This window comes from Gymnoscopelus braueri (genome assembly GCF_963280865.1).
Source record: "Gymnoscopelus braueri genome assembly, chromosome: 22".
NCBI lineage: Eukaryota > Metazoa > Chordata > Actinopteri > Myctophiformes > Myctophidae > Gymnoscopelus > Gymnoscopelus braueri.
Window position 1 is genome coordinate 36731722 of NC_137624.1, and position 16057 is coordinate 36747778.

The window sequence follows — 16057 nt, forward strand, 5'->3', positions numbered from 1 at the left end:
ATATATAGACGGACCTTTGGGGAAGTTGTCTCTCCACCTCTTTATTAAACAGAAAATGCATTTTCGTTTCAGTTTTAGTTTCATTTCCAATTTTATCCAACAGGACAAGTGAAATTGGAAGTGATGACACTAAGAAATGAGCAGACAAAATTGGAACTAGAGAGAGAGAGAGAGAGAGAGAGAGAGAGAGAGAGAGAGAGGCTATTGTTTCTAAGTGAGCATGCCTGCGGTCCATTACTAAAGCATCATTAAGCTGCTGTTCCTTCCTCATGGTTTGGCCACAGCAGTTAAGTGTTTCCCAAACACATTAATACCATATCCTCTCTCTCTCTCTGTACATAAACTTTCTGGAAGCCTAACTCAAAGTACTGTAGATAATGGTCCACCGACTGTTTTTTGCACACACATGGTGAAATGCTGAGTGCTATTGACTATATCGCTTTGGATAAAAGCGTCTGCTAAATGACTGTAATGTAATGTAATGTAATGTAATGTGAGAAACTCACAGTCTACTGGGGTGGTCCGCCCCCAGTTCAAATGGATCAACCCATTGAGCAGGATATATGGGGGTGCGCAGAATCAAACCCTTAAGAAAGCGATGTGTTTGTGTGAATTGTTTTAAAAGTGGATTACTATATATGTTACATTACGTGCGAGTGAGTTGATATTAAGTCCTTTGTCGTTCTGGTGGGTGGTGGAGAGGCCAGGAGGTCGGGGGGGGGGGGGGAGGGGGGGGCGGTCTGGGAGAGCCAGGCAACTGGCTCTGTGCTGTCCTTGGCTTCAAAAGCTAGGCGCCACTGCCCCTACACTACTACTCTCCTCAGTTAGATAACTGAAGTAGTTGCTAGTTGCACTCATTCTCTTTCGTGGACACATTTTGGACGATCACTGTACATAAAGACTGTAATTTTTTTTTTTTGGTGTCATAGAGAGGCAGCGCAAATAATGGCTGAAGGTAAGACAATACATCTAAGTCAAACTGTCTCTGTCGGGTGGAACCTGTCCAAAACTGTTACTTTTCAGGATTCAAATAAAAAATTTGCAAAAGTATCAGATAAGTGTACATCTACTTTTGATACGTTTGTGTGACGCTGCGTATGATCAAGTAGGGCGTTAATTTACGAAAAAACAAAAAAGGTAAAATATATAGGTAAGAGTTTTAATTTTGCTGGGGACCCCCTGATACCCCCCAAGGACCCACTTTGAGAACCAATGGTTTTGGGAACACCTTGGTCCCCTGACACAAGCAAGTTCCTCTCTTATCTTATCTTTGTGTATAAAGGGGATTTATCTTTGTTTGTGATCTAGGTAATAAAGGCAATGTTTTGGGTATTACCTCACACTGTGGGATAGGGGGAACGGATATTTCCGTCCGGGGAGATATATAGACGGATCTTTGGGGAGGTTACACCAGTTCCAATGTGGAGACTGATATGGAGGGAATGTTTTGATCAACAAAGAGAGTTTAATGAAATTCCTGTCTCTGTGTCTCATTTCCACCACGTCTGAAACTCTAACTTAAGTATCCTTCAGGATTAAACTTGTATATAATAGTCAATTCACCTTTATTTTTTCTTTTGATTTTGTCTCTGCTTGTGCAGGTCCGTACTTGTTGAGGATAGTCCTGGTGGGCAAGACTGGCTCAGGGAAGAGTGCGACAGGGAACACAATCCTAGGAAGAAAGGACTTCCAAGTGGGCAGCAGTCCTCGTTCTGTGACCACTGAGTGCAGTAAACAGATTGGGGAAGTGGATGGGACCTTGGTGCATGTCATTGATTCACCAGGCCTGTTTGACACAGGACTAAGCAATGAAGAGCTGAAGTCAGAAATAGACGAATGCATTGACCTGTCCCTCCCGGGGCCGCACGCCTTCCTGCTGGTGATAAGGCTAGGGGTGAGGTTCACCACGGAGGAGCAGGATGCCGTCAAATGGATCGAGGGAAACTTTGGAAACGACGCCTCCATGTACAGCATTGTGCTGTTCACTTGCAAAGACCTACACAGTCCTGACGAGGCTAAGAAGGAGTCCAAGGAACTGGGGAGGATCATCAACAAGTGCGGAGGCCGGTACCATGCCTTCAACAACCTCGACGAGGACGACCGCGATCAGGCCAAAGAACTCATCGCCATGATCAAGACGATGGTAGAGAACAATGGTGGGATGCACTACACCAACGAGATGTTCAAGAAGGCTCAGCAGGACCAAGAGCAGGCGGAGCAGAGGAGACGGGAGGAGGAGGAAGAGAGGAAAAGGCAAAGGTGGCTAGAGGAGGAGAGAGAGAAGGAAAAGCAGAAGGCTCAGCAGGACCAAGAGCAGGCGGAGCAGAGGAGACGGGAGGAGGAGGAGGAGGAAGAGAGGAAAAGGCAAAGGTGGCTAGAGGAGGAGAGAGAGAAGGAAAAGCAGAAGGCTCAGCAGGACCAAGAGCAGGCGGAGCAGAGGAGACGGGAGGAGGAGGAGGAGGAAGAGAGGAAAAGGCAAAGGTGGCGCTGTAGGGGGTGCTATGGGGGGTCGGCGACCTCTTAGTTCTGGCGCTGGCTGGGGGGCTGGGAGCTCCACATGCATGCACGCGCGAGCACGCACCGTCAGCTGCGGTCTTAACACCTTAAAGTTTAAACAATAGCCTCTCAAGGTTCGCGCCGTCAGCGGCGAGCCGTTCTCAATAGCGTCTACCTGGCTGCTTTGCATAACATTAGGCTACTCTAAAAAAGCCATGGACTTGAATTGAATGTGTACATTCCTCTCACAATGCGAGACAACAGTCTCTGCACTGCAGAGTGTGAAGGGGATCGCTTAGAAGAGAACCCAGTTCTCTGAGACAAGACAAAGACAAGTTGTCTGATTATTTTAAGTACTTATGTGTGGGTGAGTCTATGTAAAGGGCTTTTATATAAAACTAAAAGGAAAATAAAATAATTAATTAATTGAAACAAAAATAAAAAACAACAAATTAACAATGCAACTAAATAATAAGATATAATCACATAAAAAATCACATGCTGAATACAGTATTTCAACTAGCACTGAGCTGATTGGCTATGTGCACGTCAGAAAATATAGCCCCCCTAGTTCAAAAATCCACAGCTCATCACTGTGCGGGGGCACTCGCGGCGTTTGGGTCTGTGCTAATTGGAATTGGAATTGGTATTGCAGCGCTACTCTCAGCGTTAGCCCAGTCTGTAGGAACACCATTGATCCTAGTGGGACTTGTGTGTTTCATAGTTGCTATCTGTATGTGTACCGGGGTGTGTTGTAAGCCCAAAATGGCAACGGTAACGGCAATGTCAATGGCATCAAATTCAAAAGTGTAATTAGAATCATTGCAACAATTAACACCTTAAAAGTGGTGTGTGTGTGTGTGTTTAAAGATTTATCATGAACTGCTTTTACCATGGAACACACATCTTGAGTGATTTTGGTAGCCTACCTGAACACAGATTTGGTCATTAAACGACGAATAATAATTTCTAATAAACAGTGTTTGCTTGTATGTATTGATCGTCTTGCGTATGTTTCTCAGGAGCTGATTCTGTAATAATATTTCTGCTTAGACAGTGTTTCACATATTGTATTGAAATGAATAAAACTGATTACTCAATGTATTTGTTCCATTATTATTATTATTATTATTATTATTATTATTATTATTATTATTAATATTCAACTCTTACCGGCTCCTGTAAATCCATATGCTACACATTAATTAATTAATTAATTAATTAATTATAATCTTAGTCATTTCACTTAGACACTGTCACATGATAGTAGCCGTTGGCCACACAGGAAAAGAGGAATGACTTTCTCCTGACTTTCTACTGAATGTCACAGTGATGGCTTTGCAATTAGATGGGTTTAGTGACATTTGACTACTGTGGACCCAACAGTCGAGCTTGTCAAGGACATGCAGCCTGGGGAGACATTACTTTGTCATGGTCAAACACTTATCAACATACAAGTCTACCCAGGAATGTAAGCCCATGGTGTAAAGTAACTAAGTACATTTACTCAAGTAATGTACTTATGAGGTATTTTTTACTTTACTGGAGTATTTCCAATTTTCAATTATTTTAATTCTACTCCACTACATCTCAGAGGCAAATATTGTACTTTTACTCCAATGCAATTATTTGAAAACTTTCAGGGGTCATCAACATGTCCGTACACGGAGAAACGTGTCCGTGGCAAGACATGTCTATGTCCGTGGCACATTTTTTATTTTGAAATAAAATGTTCTTCATTATAATGTAAAAATGTGTTTGAATGACTTCGGTGACTTGTAAAGTAACATGCTCATTAACATGTTGCAGGAGATGTGTAGTATTGCACATGTGAAGACAACAAGACAGCTAGAAGAAATGATTTTTCCCCCCTCTTTTTTATTTTTTTGTTGTACATAATGTAAATTTTTTTGCTGTTTATTTTGAAATGATATTTGAACTGTGGTGCCACTATATATGCCTATGAATTAAATACCAAGGCCCTCATTGGAAACAAGTCCGCAAGGACTTTTATGAACGGACCTGTTACACAAAGTATTTTAAATGTAACTGTGCTGTTTTACATTTTTTTTGCCTAATAAAATATTCAATCAATCAATCAAAACAATTGCTAATAGCTGCCTCAATTCTGTGAAAATATAGCAAAATGTGCTTTCAATCCTTTGTTGGAGAAAAAACTTGTTTTCTTTCCTTTTTTAAGACAATGGATTCATGGAGTGTAGCCTATGTGGTGTGGTCAGACAATTAAATAATTAAAGTCAACAGCATGCAAGGGACCACAGTGAAAAAATGGTGCAGAAAAAGATTTCCGGAGGGAGGGGTTTACCAGGCTACCTTAGTAGGGGGTACTAAGTGAAAAATCGTTACGCGGCGGATAAAAGCATGAAATTTGATACAGATGTCCCTTGGGTCATCCTAAAACATCCTAGAAGGGGTGCCCAAAAAAATCTTAAACAGGAAGTGACTTATGGACAAAATTCAAAATGGCCACCTAAACTGTTGACCGTTGACTCAAAAGACACCAAAAGAATCTCCAAAAAGCATAAAATGTGGCACACATGTCCTTTGGGTCATCCTAAGACATCCTAGAAGGGGTGCCCAAAAAAATCTGAAACAGGAAGTGAGTTATTGACCAAATTGAAAATGGCCGCCTAGTGTTGTCGATTGACTCAAAAGACAACTAAAGAATCTCCAAAAAGTATAAAATGTGTCACACATGTCCCTTGGGTCATCCTAAGACATCCTAGAAGGGGTGCCCAAAAAAGTCTTCAACAGGAAGTGAGTTATTGACTAAATTGAAAATGGCCGCCTACAGTGTTGGCGATTGACTCAAAAAGCCTATAGAATCTCCAAAAAGTATACAATTTGGCACATATGTCCCTTGGGTCATCCTAACACATCCTAGAAGGGGTGCCAAAAATAATCTTAAACAGGAAGTGAGTTATTGACTAAATTGAAAATGGCCGCCTACAGTGTTGAAAGATGATGCAAGATACCTACAGAATCTCATAAAAGCATGAAATGTGGTACAAATGTCCCTTGGGTGATCTGAACGCATCCTACAAGGGGTGCCCAAAAAGGTTTTACACAGGAAGTGACCGCCTAAAAGCAGTTGACACAAAAGAAAACATAAGGGGACGTCATAAAGTGTATAATTTGGTACGTACATTGAGTGCTTCTTAATATATCCTAGAAGGGGTTATTTATTTGTTTGCTTGTTTATTAAACTTTTTAGGAAGGGACCATGTTGAAGAAATTCTAAATGGCTGTTTAAACAGTTGACCATGGCAGTCTGCATATTATGCAGACTCAATACGACAGGTTATGCAGTGCATAACTTGCCGTATTTTGTAGTCTACCTTCTGTTTTCATTTCTACATCACTTATTTATTTTACTTTCTGCATAATTTTTTTATTGTACTCTTTGAATCTTCTTTATTTATCTAACTCTCTGCATATTCTCATTTATTTTACTCTGCATCTTATCTTACTCTGCATATTCTTATTTTACTCTCTGCATCTTATTTATTTATACTCTCAAGCATCTTCTTGCTTGTTTTACACTCTATCTTCTCATGTATTTTCTTCTTGATCATTACTGTTTTTTTGTGATTAGTGTTTAGTAACTACATGTATTCATGTGTGCCATTTTGCAATTACCAGCACATTGGCATAATGCTCTGCAAGGTAACCCAGCATCTACACTTTCTCGAACAGAAGGGCTCAGCTTTGCAGCCACACTTGAGTTCTCTACAAACTTAAGCAGCCTCTGGCAAGAGTGTCCATAAAGGTGTCCACGAATCAGCGACTTTAATTTATTTGTCAGGAGATGGTAGAGATTGCATAGCTTTCAGGCTTCTGGACCAAATGCTAGATTGGCTGCTCGATTTGAATATTGTAGCAGTGCAGCCCGTGTGGGAGGAGTGTTTTCCATTGAGAGACTATTCAAACTTTTTTTGGCACCCCTTAGGATGCATTCAGATCACCCAAGGGACATTTGTACCAAATTTCATGCTTTTATGAGATAATTTTTTATGAGTGTCTTTTGCATCATCTGTCAAGACTGTACACAGCCATTTTCAATTTAGCCAATAACTCACTTCCTGTTTCAGATAATTTCAGGCACCCCTTCTAGGATGTCTTAGGATGACCCAAGGGACATGTATGCCATTATGAGATTCTTTAGTTGTCTTTTGAGTCAATCGACAACACTGTAGGCGGTCATTTTCAATTTTGTCAATGACTCACTTCCTGTTTAAGATTTTTTTGGGCACCCCTTCTGGGATGTCTTGGGATGACCCAAGGGACATGTATGCCAAATTGTATGCTTTTATGAGATTCTTTAGTTGTCTTTTGAGTCAATAGATAACACTGTAGGCGGCCATTTTCAATTTTGTCAATAACTCAGTTCCTGCTTAAGATTTCTTTGGGCACCCCTTCTAGGATGTCTTAGGATGACCAAAAAGACATGTGTGCCAAATTGTATGCTTTTATGAGATTCTTTAGTTGTCTTTTGAGTCAATCGACAACACTAGGCGGCCATTTTCAATTTAGTCAATAACTCACTTCCTGTTTCAGATTCCTTTGGGCACCCCTTCTAGGATGTCTTAGGATGACCCAAGGGACATATGTGCCAAATTTTATGCTTTTTGGAGATTCTTTTGGTGTCTTTTGAGTCAACGGTCAACAGTTTAGGTGGCCATTTTGAATTTTGTCCATAAGTCACTTCCTGTTTAAGATTTTTTTGGGCACCCCTTCTAGGATGTTTTAGGATGACCCAAGGGACATCTGTATCAAATTTCATGCTTTTATCCGCCGCGTAACGATTTGGCCATTTTTTGTGCTTAGTACCCCCTACTACCTCAAGTAACCCTGTCCTTTGAAAAGCTAGCAATCTCTATAATACCGTATAGGTATAGCCATATTATGCATAATACGCACCCAATCACCTTTGCAGCTACAGTAAGTGGCCCTTTTGCGATGGAAGCACTGTCTGTACTGATGAGACTTCTTTAATGTCTCTCATTTGTATCTCCTTTTGTTTGTTGGTTTGTTTGTTACTCAATTTTGATCAGTATTCTATACCACTCTTATCTCATTGTTGTCTAAGTCATATGTATCTGTAGTCTCTACTGATTAGACTCAATTATTATTATCCAAAATAATTAGGATACAATATTTTTGGTGGTTAAGTGGCTCAGTAGTTAAAGCAGACATACTATTGTTTTAAAATGTGCAGCACATTGGAATAGACCCTTCGACACATTAGGAGTCCATTATTATACATTTAGGGCTAGGCCAATGTGTTTTTGGTGAAATTATTATTTTGCATGTCCGTGGCAAAAATGAAATATTAATGAAAATGTCCATCACGGGCTGCCATGGTGGTGACAAGCCATGCAGAGAGGCCAGAAGGTAGAGTACGTGGGTATTGATATACATGGCTCCCTCTGCTGTGTAAAACATAGTACTACAGTCATCTGTCATTTATTTACATGCTCATAAGCAGCGCATAGTTTCTGAGTTGTTTTAAAAGGTTCAGCTAGAATCAAACAGTGTTTGTTATATCATTTATTTTGTTGTAAAAACTCATACAAAAATACATACATACATAGAAAAAAGTGAGGTTTGCCATAGCCACATTGGTCAGCACATCATTTCTGAACTACATTTAGCTCAGAAATGACTTGATGTGCATATTCTTACTCACAGTCACAGGGTGATATTTTACTAGACGCAATACAATAAATAAATTGTATTGCGTCTAGTAAAATTAAAATAGTAAATTAAACCGCCAACATTCAAAATGTTCAAGTATTCAGTAAATTTGTAAATGTTCGGTGTCTTTTCTTCAGTAGAACATTAGTCAAAACATTTGTCACGTTGGACAGCATGAATGATAAAGCCTCTCCAGCTGTTTTCAGAACGGTGAAAGTTTTGAAACACTTTATTGTCCATTACGTTGAGACACACAGGAATTAGTTTTGGTCAAGGTGCAAGAAACAGGTGAAACAGGAAGAAACGGATGAAACAGGACATAAATTATTTAAAAATTTACTCAAGTAAAAGTATCAATATTGAAATGCAAAAATACTCTGTTACAAGTACACGTCCGGTATTCAGAATCTACTTGAGTAAAAGTACAAAAGTATTGGCATCAAAATGTACTTAAAGTACCAAAAGTAAAAGTACTCATTATGCAGAAATCTTCCATTTCATGTTTTCAAAATGTATCATTTGAAAATAGCCGATCAACAAGCTCACAACGTGTCGCAATGCCTCGTATTGTGAGCTTGTAGATCGGCTATTTTCAAATAGCCACGTTTTGTAATAACAATCAAAATCTACAAAGTAACTAGTAACTTAAGTTTTCAAATAATTGTAGTGGAGTAAAAGTATAATATTTGCCTCTGAGATTAGAATTAAAAGTATTGAGAATTGGAAATTACTCCACTAAAGTAAAAATACCTCAAAATAGTGCTTACGTACAGGACTTGAGTAAATGTACTTAGTTACTTTACACCACTGAATGTAATGAAACAATGTACAAATCAGTCATTTCATATTTCCCACTACAACCCCCAGCCAAATCATACCCGTGGTTAAAGTGGGCTAGCCAGTGTTTGATTCTGCCTATGCTTTTCAATGGGAACAGAGCGGTAAACTGTGCAATGGCAACATATTTTGGGTTAGACCAGATACTGTATCTATCCTGTCCAGTTAGTTAAACCCCCTTGTGTTTTTCATAAATAAGATAATTCGGTGCAAATATACTGAAATTATACCTTTCTATTCCAGATTATAATCCCCCCTTGTGTTCTACATAAATAAGGTAACTGGAATGAGTAATGTACTGGATTTAGAGTTACTCTAGTCAAGATTATACTATCTTGATTTATCAAGATACCAGTTACTCATGAATGACGTAACCGGAAATAAAATATATACTGGATTTGGGTTTTGGACCGGTGTAATCTGGGATAGAGGTATTATTTTATATCACATCCAGTATATTATTCAACAAAATTAAATTTGCATATAAAATGTCATGATGTATGTCAATTATAACATACAATGTGGATATTTGTTATTTGAAGCAACTGAACTCAATGTTTATTTGAAGTAAACATCATTCCTTCATGAACAATTTTCTTTAAAGATGTATTTAATTAGAACCAAAATCAATCAATCATATCGGTGAATTATTTTGTAGCATGACAGGATCTGTGAAAAGTTAAATGAAATAGTTTAGTCAAATCTTTTGAGGTACATCCAAAGTGGTACAGCGATTCTGAGAAGCTGTGTAGAAATATACGTATTAGAAGTACTAGACAACCAACATCATTGTGAGTGACACACTACAAAAAAATATACAAAAGTCGGTATGCATGAAATATTTTGTACAAATACAAAATAACTTATTGTTTTTCTATAGTCTGACTTTAATTTGGTATGCAATTCCATTTCACATCAGAAACAGTATGTCTCCCATCTTATTTAAGAGACTATAGGAAAATAGCTAACAGAACAGTTCAGCGAGCATACTGAAAATAGTACTGTTAAAAGCAACTCTGCCAGCTTGAATCACTGTCATGTTGAGATTTTCCCCCAACTATATGTACTCTTTTAGTTGATTGTCTTGTTGTATTATTCAAAAATATATATTCAAAGATTTGCAAAAGAGAAACATGATTTTTCCAAAAAATAGCAGATCAACAAGCTCATAGCGCCGCACTCTAGTGCCGGCGCTATGAGCTTGTAGATCTGCTATTTTTGAATAGCCAAAGTATAAAATAATGGTTAAAGTGGTTCAAATCTAAAATGACAGATGCTTTCCCGGTCTTCATGGGTTAAAGACATGACATCATCATCATGTCTAACTACATTGTGTCAGACTAACACTGACCTTCCCTGGCAACACCTTGATAGGGACGGTATGACCAGTGTAAATGTAGGGAAAGAGTGTGTCAGCGAAAGTGTGTGTGAAGGTGTGTAGGTGAGTGTGAGTATCGGAATCAGAAAACGACAGCTTTCCTCCTTTCCAGTCTAGCTGGATTCTGATCCTCCTGGGCTTCTGCTTCACCGGGAGATCAACAGGTGACCCCGGTTTGGACGATCCTGGTCTGGAGGACCATGTACTGACCTTTACCTAAGCGTATTGTCCAGAATTTACCCCCCCTGACACCCTTCCTCTGGCAAGACTCGGCTACCACGCCCAGGTCCCAGTGGATGTTGTCTCCCACCTCGACGTCCCAGCTGTGAGTCCCCGAGTTAAAGCCCTCGGAGCCCAGGACACAGTGCCAGTGGTCGAACCTCTCCGGGTTGTCAGGAAGCTGCTGCGTTTTCCCACGTCTCACGCTGGTCAGCTCGTCGGACAGGATCAGTTGTGAACGGGCAGTGTTGGGGTCCAGAATGACAGGAGTGTAGGAGACGATGTGCTTCATCTTGTCCCACACTCTGTAGGACAGGTTACCCAGGTGTTTGACCTCGTCTATCAGTGCTCCTGAGACAGGCTGTGTCTGCATGCTGTGGCTGCGGTTGATGGGGCTGACGTGTAACACACACATCTGGTATTGCTGCAGGAACGCGGTGTGTTCAGCTCTCATCGCCTTCTCTACGTCTCGGACTGCGTGTGAGATGTATGCGAGGTCTTTGTTCAGAGCCTCGATCTTCTCCTTCATCATCTGACTCTTCTGCTGCTCTTCCTGCCTCAGTGCAGCAACGCTAGCATCCTCTTCCTCCTGCAAAAACTGACGAAGCTTCTAAAACCGTTCCTTGATCTTCCTCTCTGTGTGCCGGGCCTGGACCTTAATGTGTTGTGCCGTTTGCTCACATTCTGTTTTAAATGTATTAAAGTCTGTCAGTTTCTTCTGTAAAGGTGTAATTTTTTTCTGGATTTCCTTCTTGTAATCCAGTGCCGCTTCATCGATGGGTCTGAAACCGTGGTTGGTGTGTTTTTGTGAATGGAGACACACAACGCACACCGGCTCTTTACATTTCTGACAGAAGAGCTTTAATTTCTCGCCGTGCAGACTGCAGAGATCCTCCGGAACCACCGCTGAGGCTCTCTGATGATGTCTCAGCTGTAAGAAGGCCTCACACAGGTTCTTCAGGACCAGGTTACAGGGCGGGCGGTTGACTTCGATTTTCTTACAAACTGGACATTCCTTATGCTCCTTCTCTCTCCACCATTTCTGCAGACAGGCTTTGCAGAAAGTGTGGCTACACGCCAGGACAACAGGATCTTTAAAGATATCACAACACACAGGACAGGAGAAGTCATCTTCTGAAAGACCCAGCTTGGAAGCCATTAGTGTCTCTTGAGTAAAGCAACAACCAACACTCTGCTGTTCCAAGACAGGAAATCGGTCAGTCGGTGACTTGGTGGTGGCAACAACAACACTCCCTGCTCTAGATAGAATGTTCCCTGAAGTTTACTTTTCACTTTGAATCCTGGTTGTTATTAAAGTCCATTCAGCTGAGCTGTCAGAGTCAGCAGCAGGTTCCAGTGTGGGTCAGTATTCTGTAGCTGTGGTGTGGAAAGACAGTCTGTCCTCCCTCACTGGAAGCTAGTTTGGTCGGAAAGACTCTGAAGGTGAATCTCAGCGTGTCCTCGGCAGAATAACAACAACCTCTCTGTTTCCTGGTTCTTCTCACACGAGTTTGTCAAGGGGCGGGACTATGACAGACCGGTTACACGCATGCATGTGCATGCGTGTAACCATGCGTGTAACCATGCGTGTAACACACACACACACACACACACACACACACACACACACACACACACACACACACACACGCACTAAATCTAATTCACGCATACGCTAATTGAAACTACATCTGCGTCACTTCTTGGAAAGTTGGAAATAATAATTTCAGATGTGTGTTGCTGTTTTATTTTTTTCTGGCAGTTGCTACTTTTATTTGTTTCATCATAGCTGTGGGTGTTTGTTTGTGTGCGTGTGCGTGTGCATGTGCGTGTGTGTGTGTGTGTGTGTGTGTGTGTGTGTGTGTGTGTGTGTGTGTGTGTGTGTGTGTGGGGGGGGGGGGGGGTCGTTTTAGTTTGTGCGTTCAGTGCGTTGTCATGGTCAGGGAGCCTTTCATAAGATGCAGTACCTTCATTCAACACATGATGGTAGCAGAGGGCTATAATCATTCTTAGTGGATCCAGAGTCCGACTTGACTAGACCGCTGTTTCCCAAACAGGTCGCCAAGGACCCTTTAGCTGAGAGAGAGATGAAGCAGGGACCCCCACTACATATTGTATACAATTGTGTTTCAGATTAAACTTCATTTCATAGACAGCTTCGTAGACTTGTTTGACAGCATAGTCATCATCAGTGTATTTTCTGAAATGTCAAACTCTTAGTAAACTTGACCTTATAGAGGTACCTTAGGCTCTGTACTTGGTCTGCTCTTTTTCCCTCACACACCAAACCTCTACCACCACAACAGCAGTGCGTTGTGTTGTGAGCTTGTAGATCTGCTATTTTTGGCCGATGTTCCGCTCAGAAAATAGGGATGCTAAATTGTTCAAGCTAGGGTTCAAGTGGTTAATGTAAATAAAAGAAAAAGTTCCAGCGCTCCAGTCAGTCAGGAGAAGAGGATCGGTGCTGAACACACACAAAACACAGTCACATCAGAGATAACTCAATTCAAGATAGGCCTAAAGGACAGAGCAGGAGGCATTGATGTGGTGTAACGCCAGTATTCTTGCTTATTATTGTGGATATAGCCAGCTAAAGCTCCTATAATCTGTTAAAGGAGTAGTGTTAAGAAGATTCCCCCAACCCTAAGTTTAGTAGTATTGTTTCAGTTTTCTCCTCTAATGGACCCCTTTGTTTTCACCTCAATCTGTGCTGAGTGCACAGCAGTTAATTGGGCATTAGTTGCACCTGCTGTTGAGTTGATGTGTAATCCCATGCACCTGTATAAAAGCAAATGTTTGGTCAGTGTGTCAGGTCTGGTACAGAGAGCAGCAGTGTGTGCGTTCATTCTAAGTAAGTTTGTTTCTAGTTCGGATATGTTTGATGTGCAGTATAATCGATTTATGTTAATGTTGCTTTTGATTACATGTGGGTAACTTTGCTCCTTCTGTATTTTGTCTGATATACAGAAAACCACACAACTAAACCTGCATACCCTGTAACCCCCTGCACAGTGTGAAAAATAAAACAAACAAAAGAAAAGAAGTGCGTCGTAATTTGCGCACCACGGTGATCACACCTATACCTACACCTTCCACTATTGAACATTTTTACAAGTAGTTCACCCAAAAAATTACTTATTTTCTATCAATTGCACACCTCATGAAGCCTTGAATTCATGGATTTGTTTTTGTTTTTGTTGCATTCCTAAGCTAATAATTTGATTCCCGTCTCCTACCGACTAATGTATCCGGTAGGAGACACAAAGTAGATTCTTTGTGTCTCCTACCGGAAATACACACGGTCATCAAATTGTTGGCTTAGGAATGCCACAAAAACAAAAATAAAAATAAGTCATTTTTTGGGTGAACTCCTCCTTTAAGTGGAGTGTTGGCCAGTTAGCTCATAAGCTAGCCTGACCAATACAAATGATAATATTAAAACAACAAGCTTTTCCTTTTGTAGGAGGGAAAGCCTTTTGGACACACAGACACAGACAGGGGTGAACTCCTGGCAGAGCTAGATCATAATTAATAGGGTGGATTATTTTTCGTCACCTGGTTTTGTCTAATCCTTGAAGTGTGCATTTTAAGATTCTGCCAGGTAACAGGCTGAAATGATGTCCCATATGGGGTTCATTTTAACCCTTTATTACACACATCCTGAACCCAAACCCGAAAATGGAAATATTTGAAAAGAGCATAAAATTGGCATTATAAAGATTCAAGTATATATACCTTGACTCTATTTAAGGGCAAAAAACCCTGAGCCAACAATGTTCAGATTACGTCTATATTTGTCTTTTTACTGTTGATTGTTTTCTTGCCGACCATTTTCTCATAATTCTGGAGTGTCTATTTAAAGATTCTGCCTGGTACAAGGCTGAAATAAGGTGTGTGTGTGTGTGTGTGTGTGTGTGTGTGTGTGTGTGTGTGTGTGTGTGTGTGTGTGTGTGTGTGCGCGTGCGTGCGTGCGTGCGTGCGTGCGTGCGTGCGTGCGTGCGTGCGTCCGTGTGTGCTCCCAGAGAGAACTTTCAACTATCAGGCTCCTCTCCTGTGGAACCATCTTGGAGGTTTGGTCCAGGAGGCAGACACACTAAGTTTATGAGCAGGCATAAAACCATCATCATCCATTAATTCATTGGTGGCTACCACATCCTCCCTACCTACATATAAAAGAAGCCTAATAAGTAAATTAAATACCCAAATCTAAAACTAGACCAGCTTCCAAATAATTTAATCCTTATTTTCACATGAATATGTAACAGCATAATTGTTTTGCTTTGTTCAATACTTTTTGTTTTTGTTTTTGTTTTGTTTTGTTTTGTCTCTTCTGCTCAGTCTTGTAGGCCTACTTTTATTTTTATCAGTTGTCCTATACCCTTTATCATATGTATATACTTTGTTTTTTATTTTTTGTTTTGTTTTCTGTTCGTCTTTGCTTTTAATATTAAATAACTCTTATTATATGTAATGTAAACGGTGAGGTTCTCACATAAGCCCCCCAGGGTTTCTTACCTCACCGGCACAACTATCTCATAATCTTTCCCTCGGAAATAACTAACATGTCCTGTAAATGTATACAAATATGTTGTGCAAATAAAATAAATAAAATAAATAAAATAAATAAAATAAATAAAATAAATAAAATAAATAAAATAAATAAAATAAATAAAATAAATAAAATAATTTAGTCTCTAATGTCGTCATGTAGCCAGTGCAGTGCCACGTTTGATTACCTCATTAACAAATGACATGACCTGCCTGCAACTTTTATGAACGTGTGGTGAAGTAAGTGTGTGCATTTTATTTGTATAGCACTTCTCACAGAGATAACTCACAAGTGCTTTACATACAACAGAAATAAAAACATAGCATGGAACATTCAAATGATTACAAACAACAAAAACACAAAAAAACTGAAAAAGTGCTCCTCGGAGCACAGGACAGGTCTCCGCCAGTTCAGGTAGATTATTGTGGGCCAGCAATGTTTGGAATTCGCCAATCAGGATGGAATATGAAAAATTGGACAGATCCGTCTTGATCACATGACTATAGAGATACTGTGTACCGATTTGTGTGATGTTTGGACAAAATCTGTAGGAGTTATAATCAAAAAATGTGTTTGACAAATCAGCCTCCTGGTGCCGCTATAACAGGCCGATCTGAAAATTTTGAAGCAGCTCTGGCATCCAGGGAGTGTGTGTGCACACTTTCGCTGTGATTGGGCCAACGGTGCCGGAGATTAGCTGACCACAGATAGACGGACTGACACACGGACGGACGGACAGGATGAAAAACATAGTCTCGGCCTGGCGGAGACAACTAAAAATCGAAGACATTCCACAAATACAGTACTTGTCTTTAAGTGGTTCTTGAAAATGTCCACAGAGGCTGCAGCTCTCAAGACCT

At 40.4% G+C, this 16057-nt stretch overlaps 1 protein-coding gene and 1 pseudogene across 2 annotated transcripts; one reads left to right on the forward strand and one right to left on the reverse strand.

Moving 5' to 3' along the window:
• Positions 1-945: 945 nt before the first annotated feature.
• Positions 946-3254, forward strand: LOC308078992 (GTPase IMAP family member 9-like; the record flags this gene model as incomplete). Its single annotated transcript, XM_080420330.1, has 3 exons — positions 946-955; positions 1602-2475; positions 3221-3254. 3 exons carry the CDS (start codon positions 946-948, stop codon positions 3252-3254), a joined length of 918 nt encoding a protein of 305 aa, XP_080276456.1.
• A 7253-nt stretch (positions 3255-10507) lies between these two features.
• On the reverse strand, positions 10508-12074 carry LOC308077823 (zinc-binding protein A33-like; annotated as a pseudogene). Its single transcript has one exon. The product of its transcript is annotated as a zinc-binding protein A33-like (transcript).
• Positions 12075-16057: the final 3983 nt, after the last annotated feature.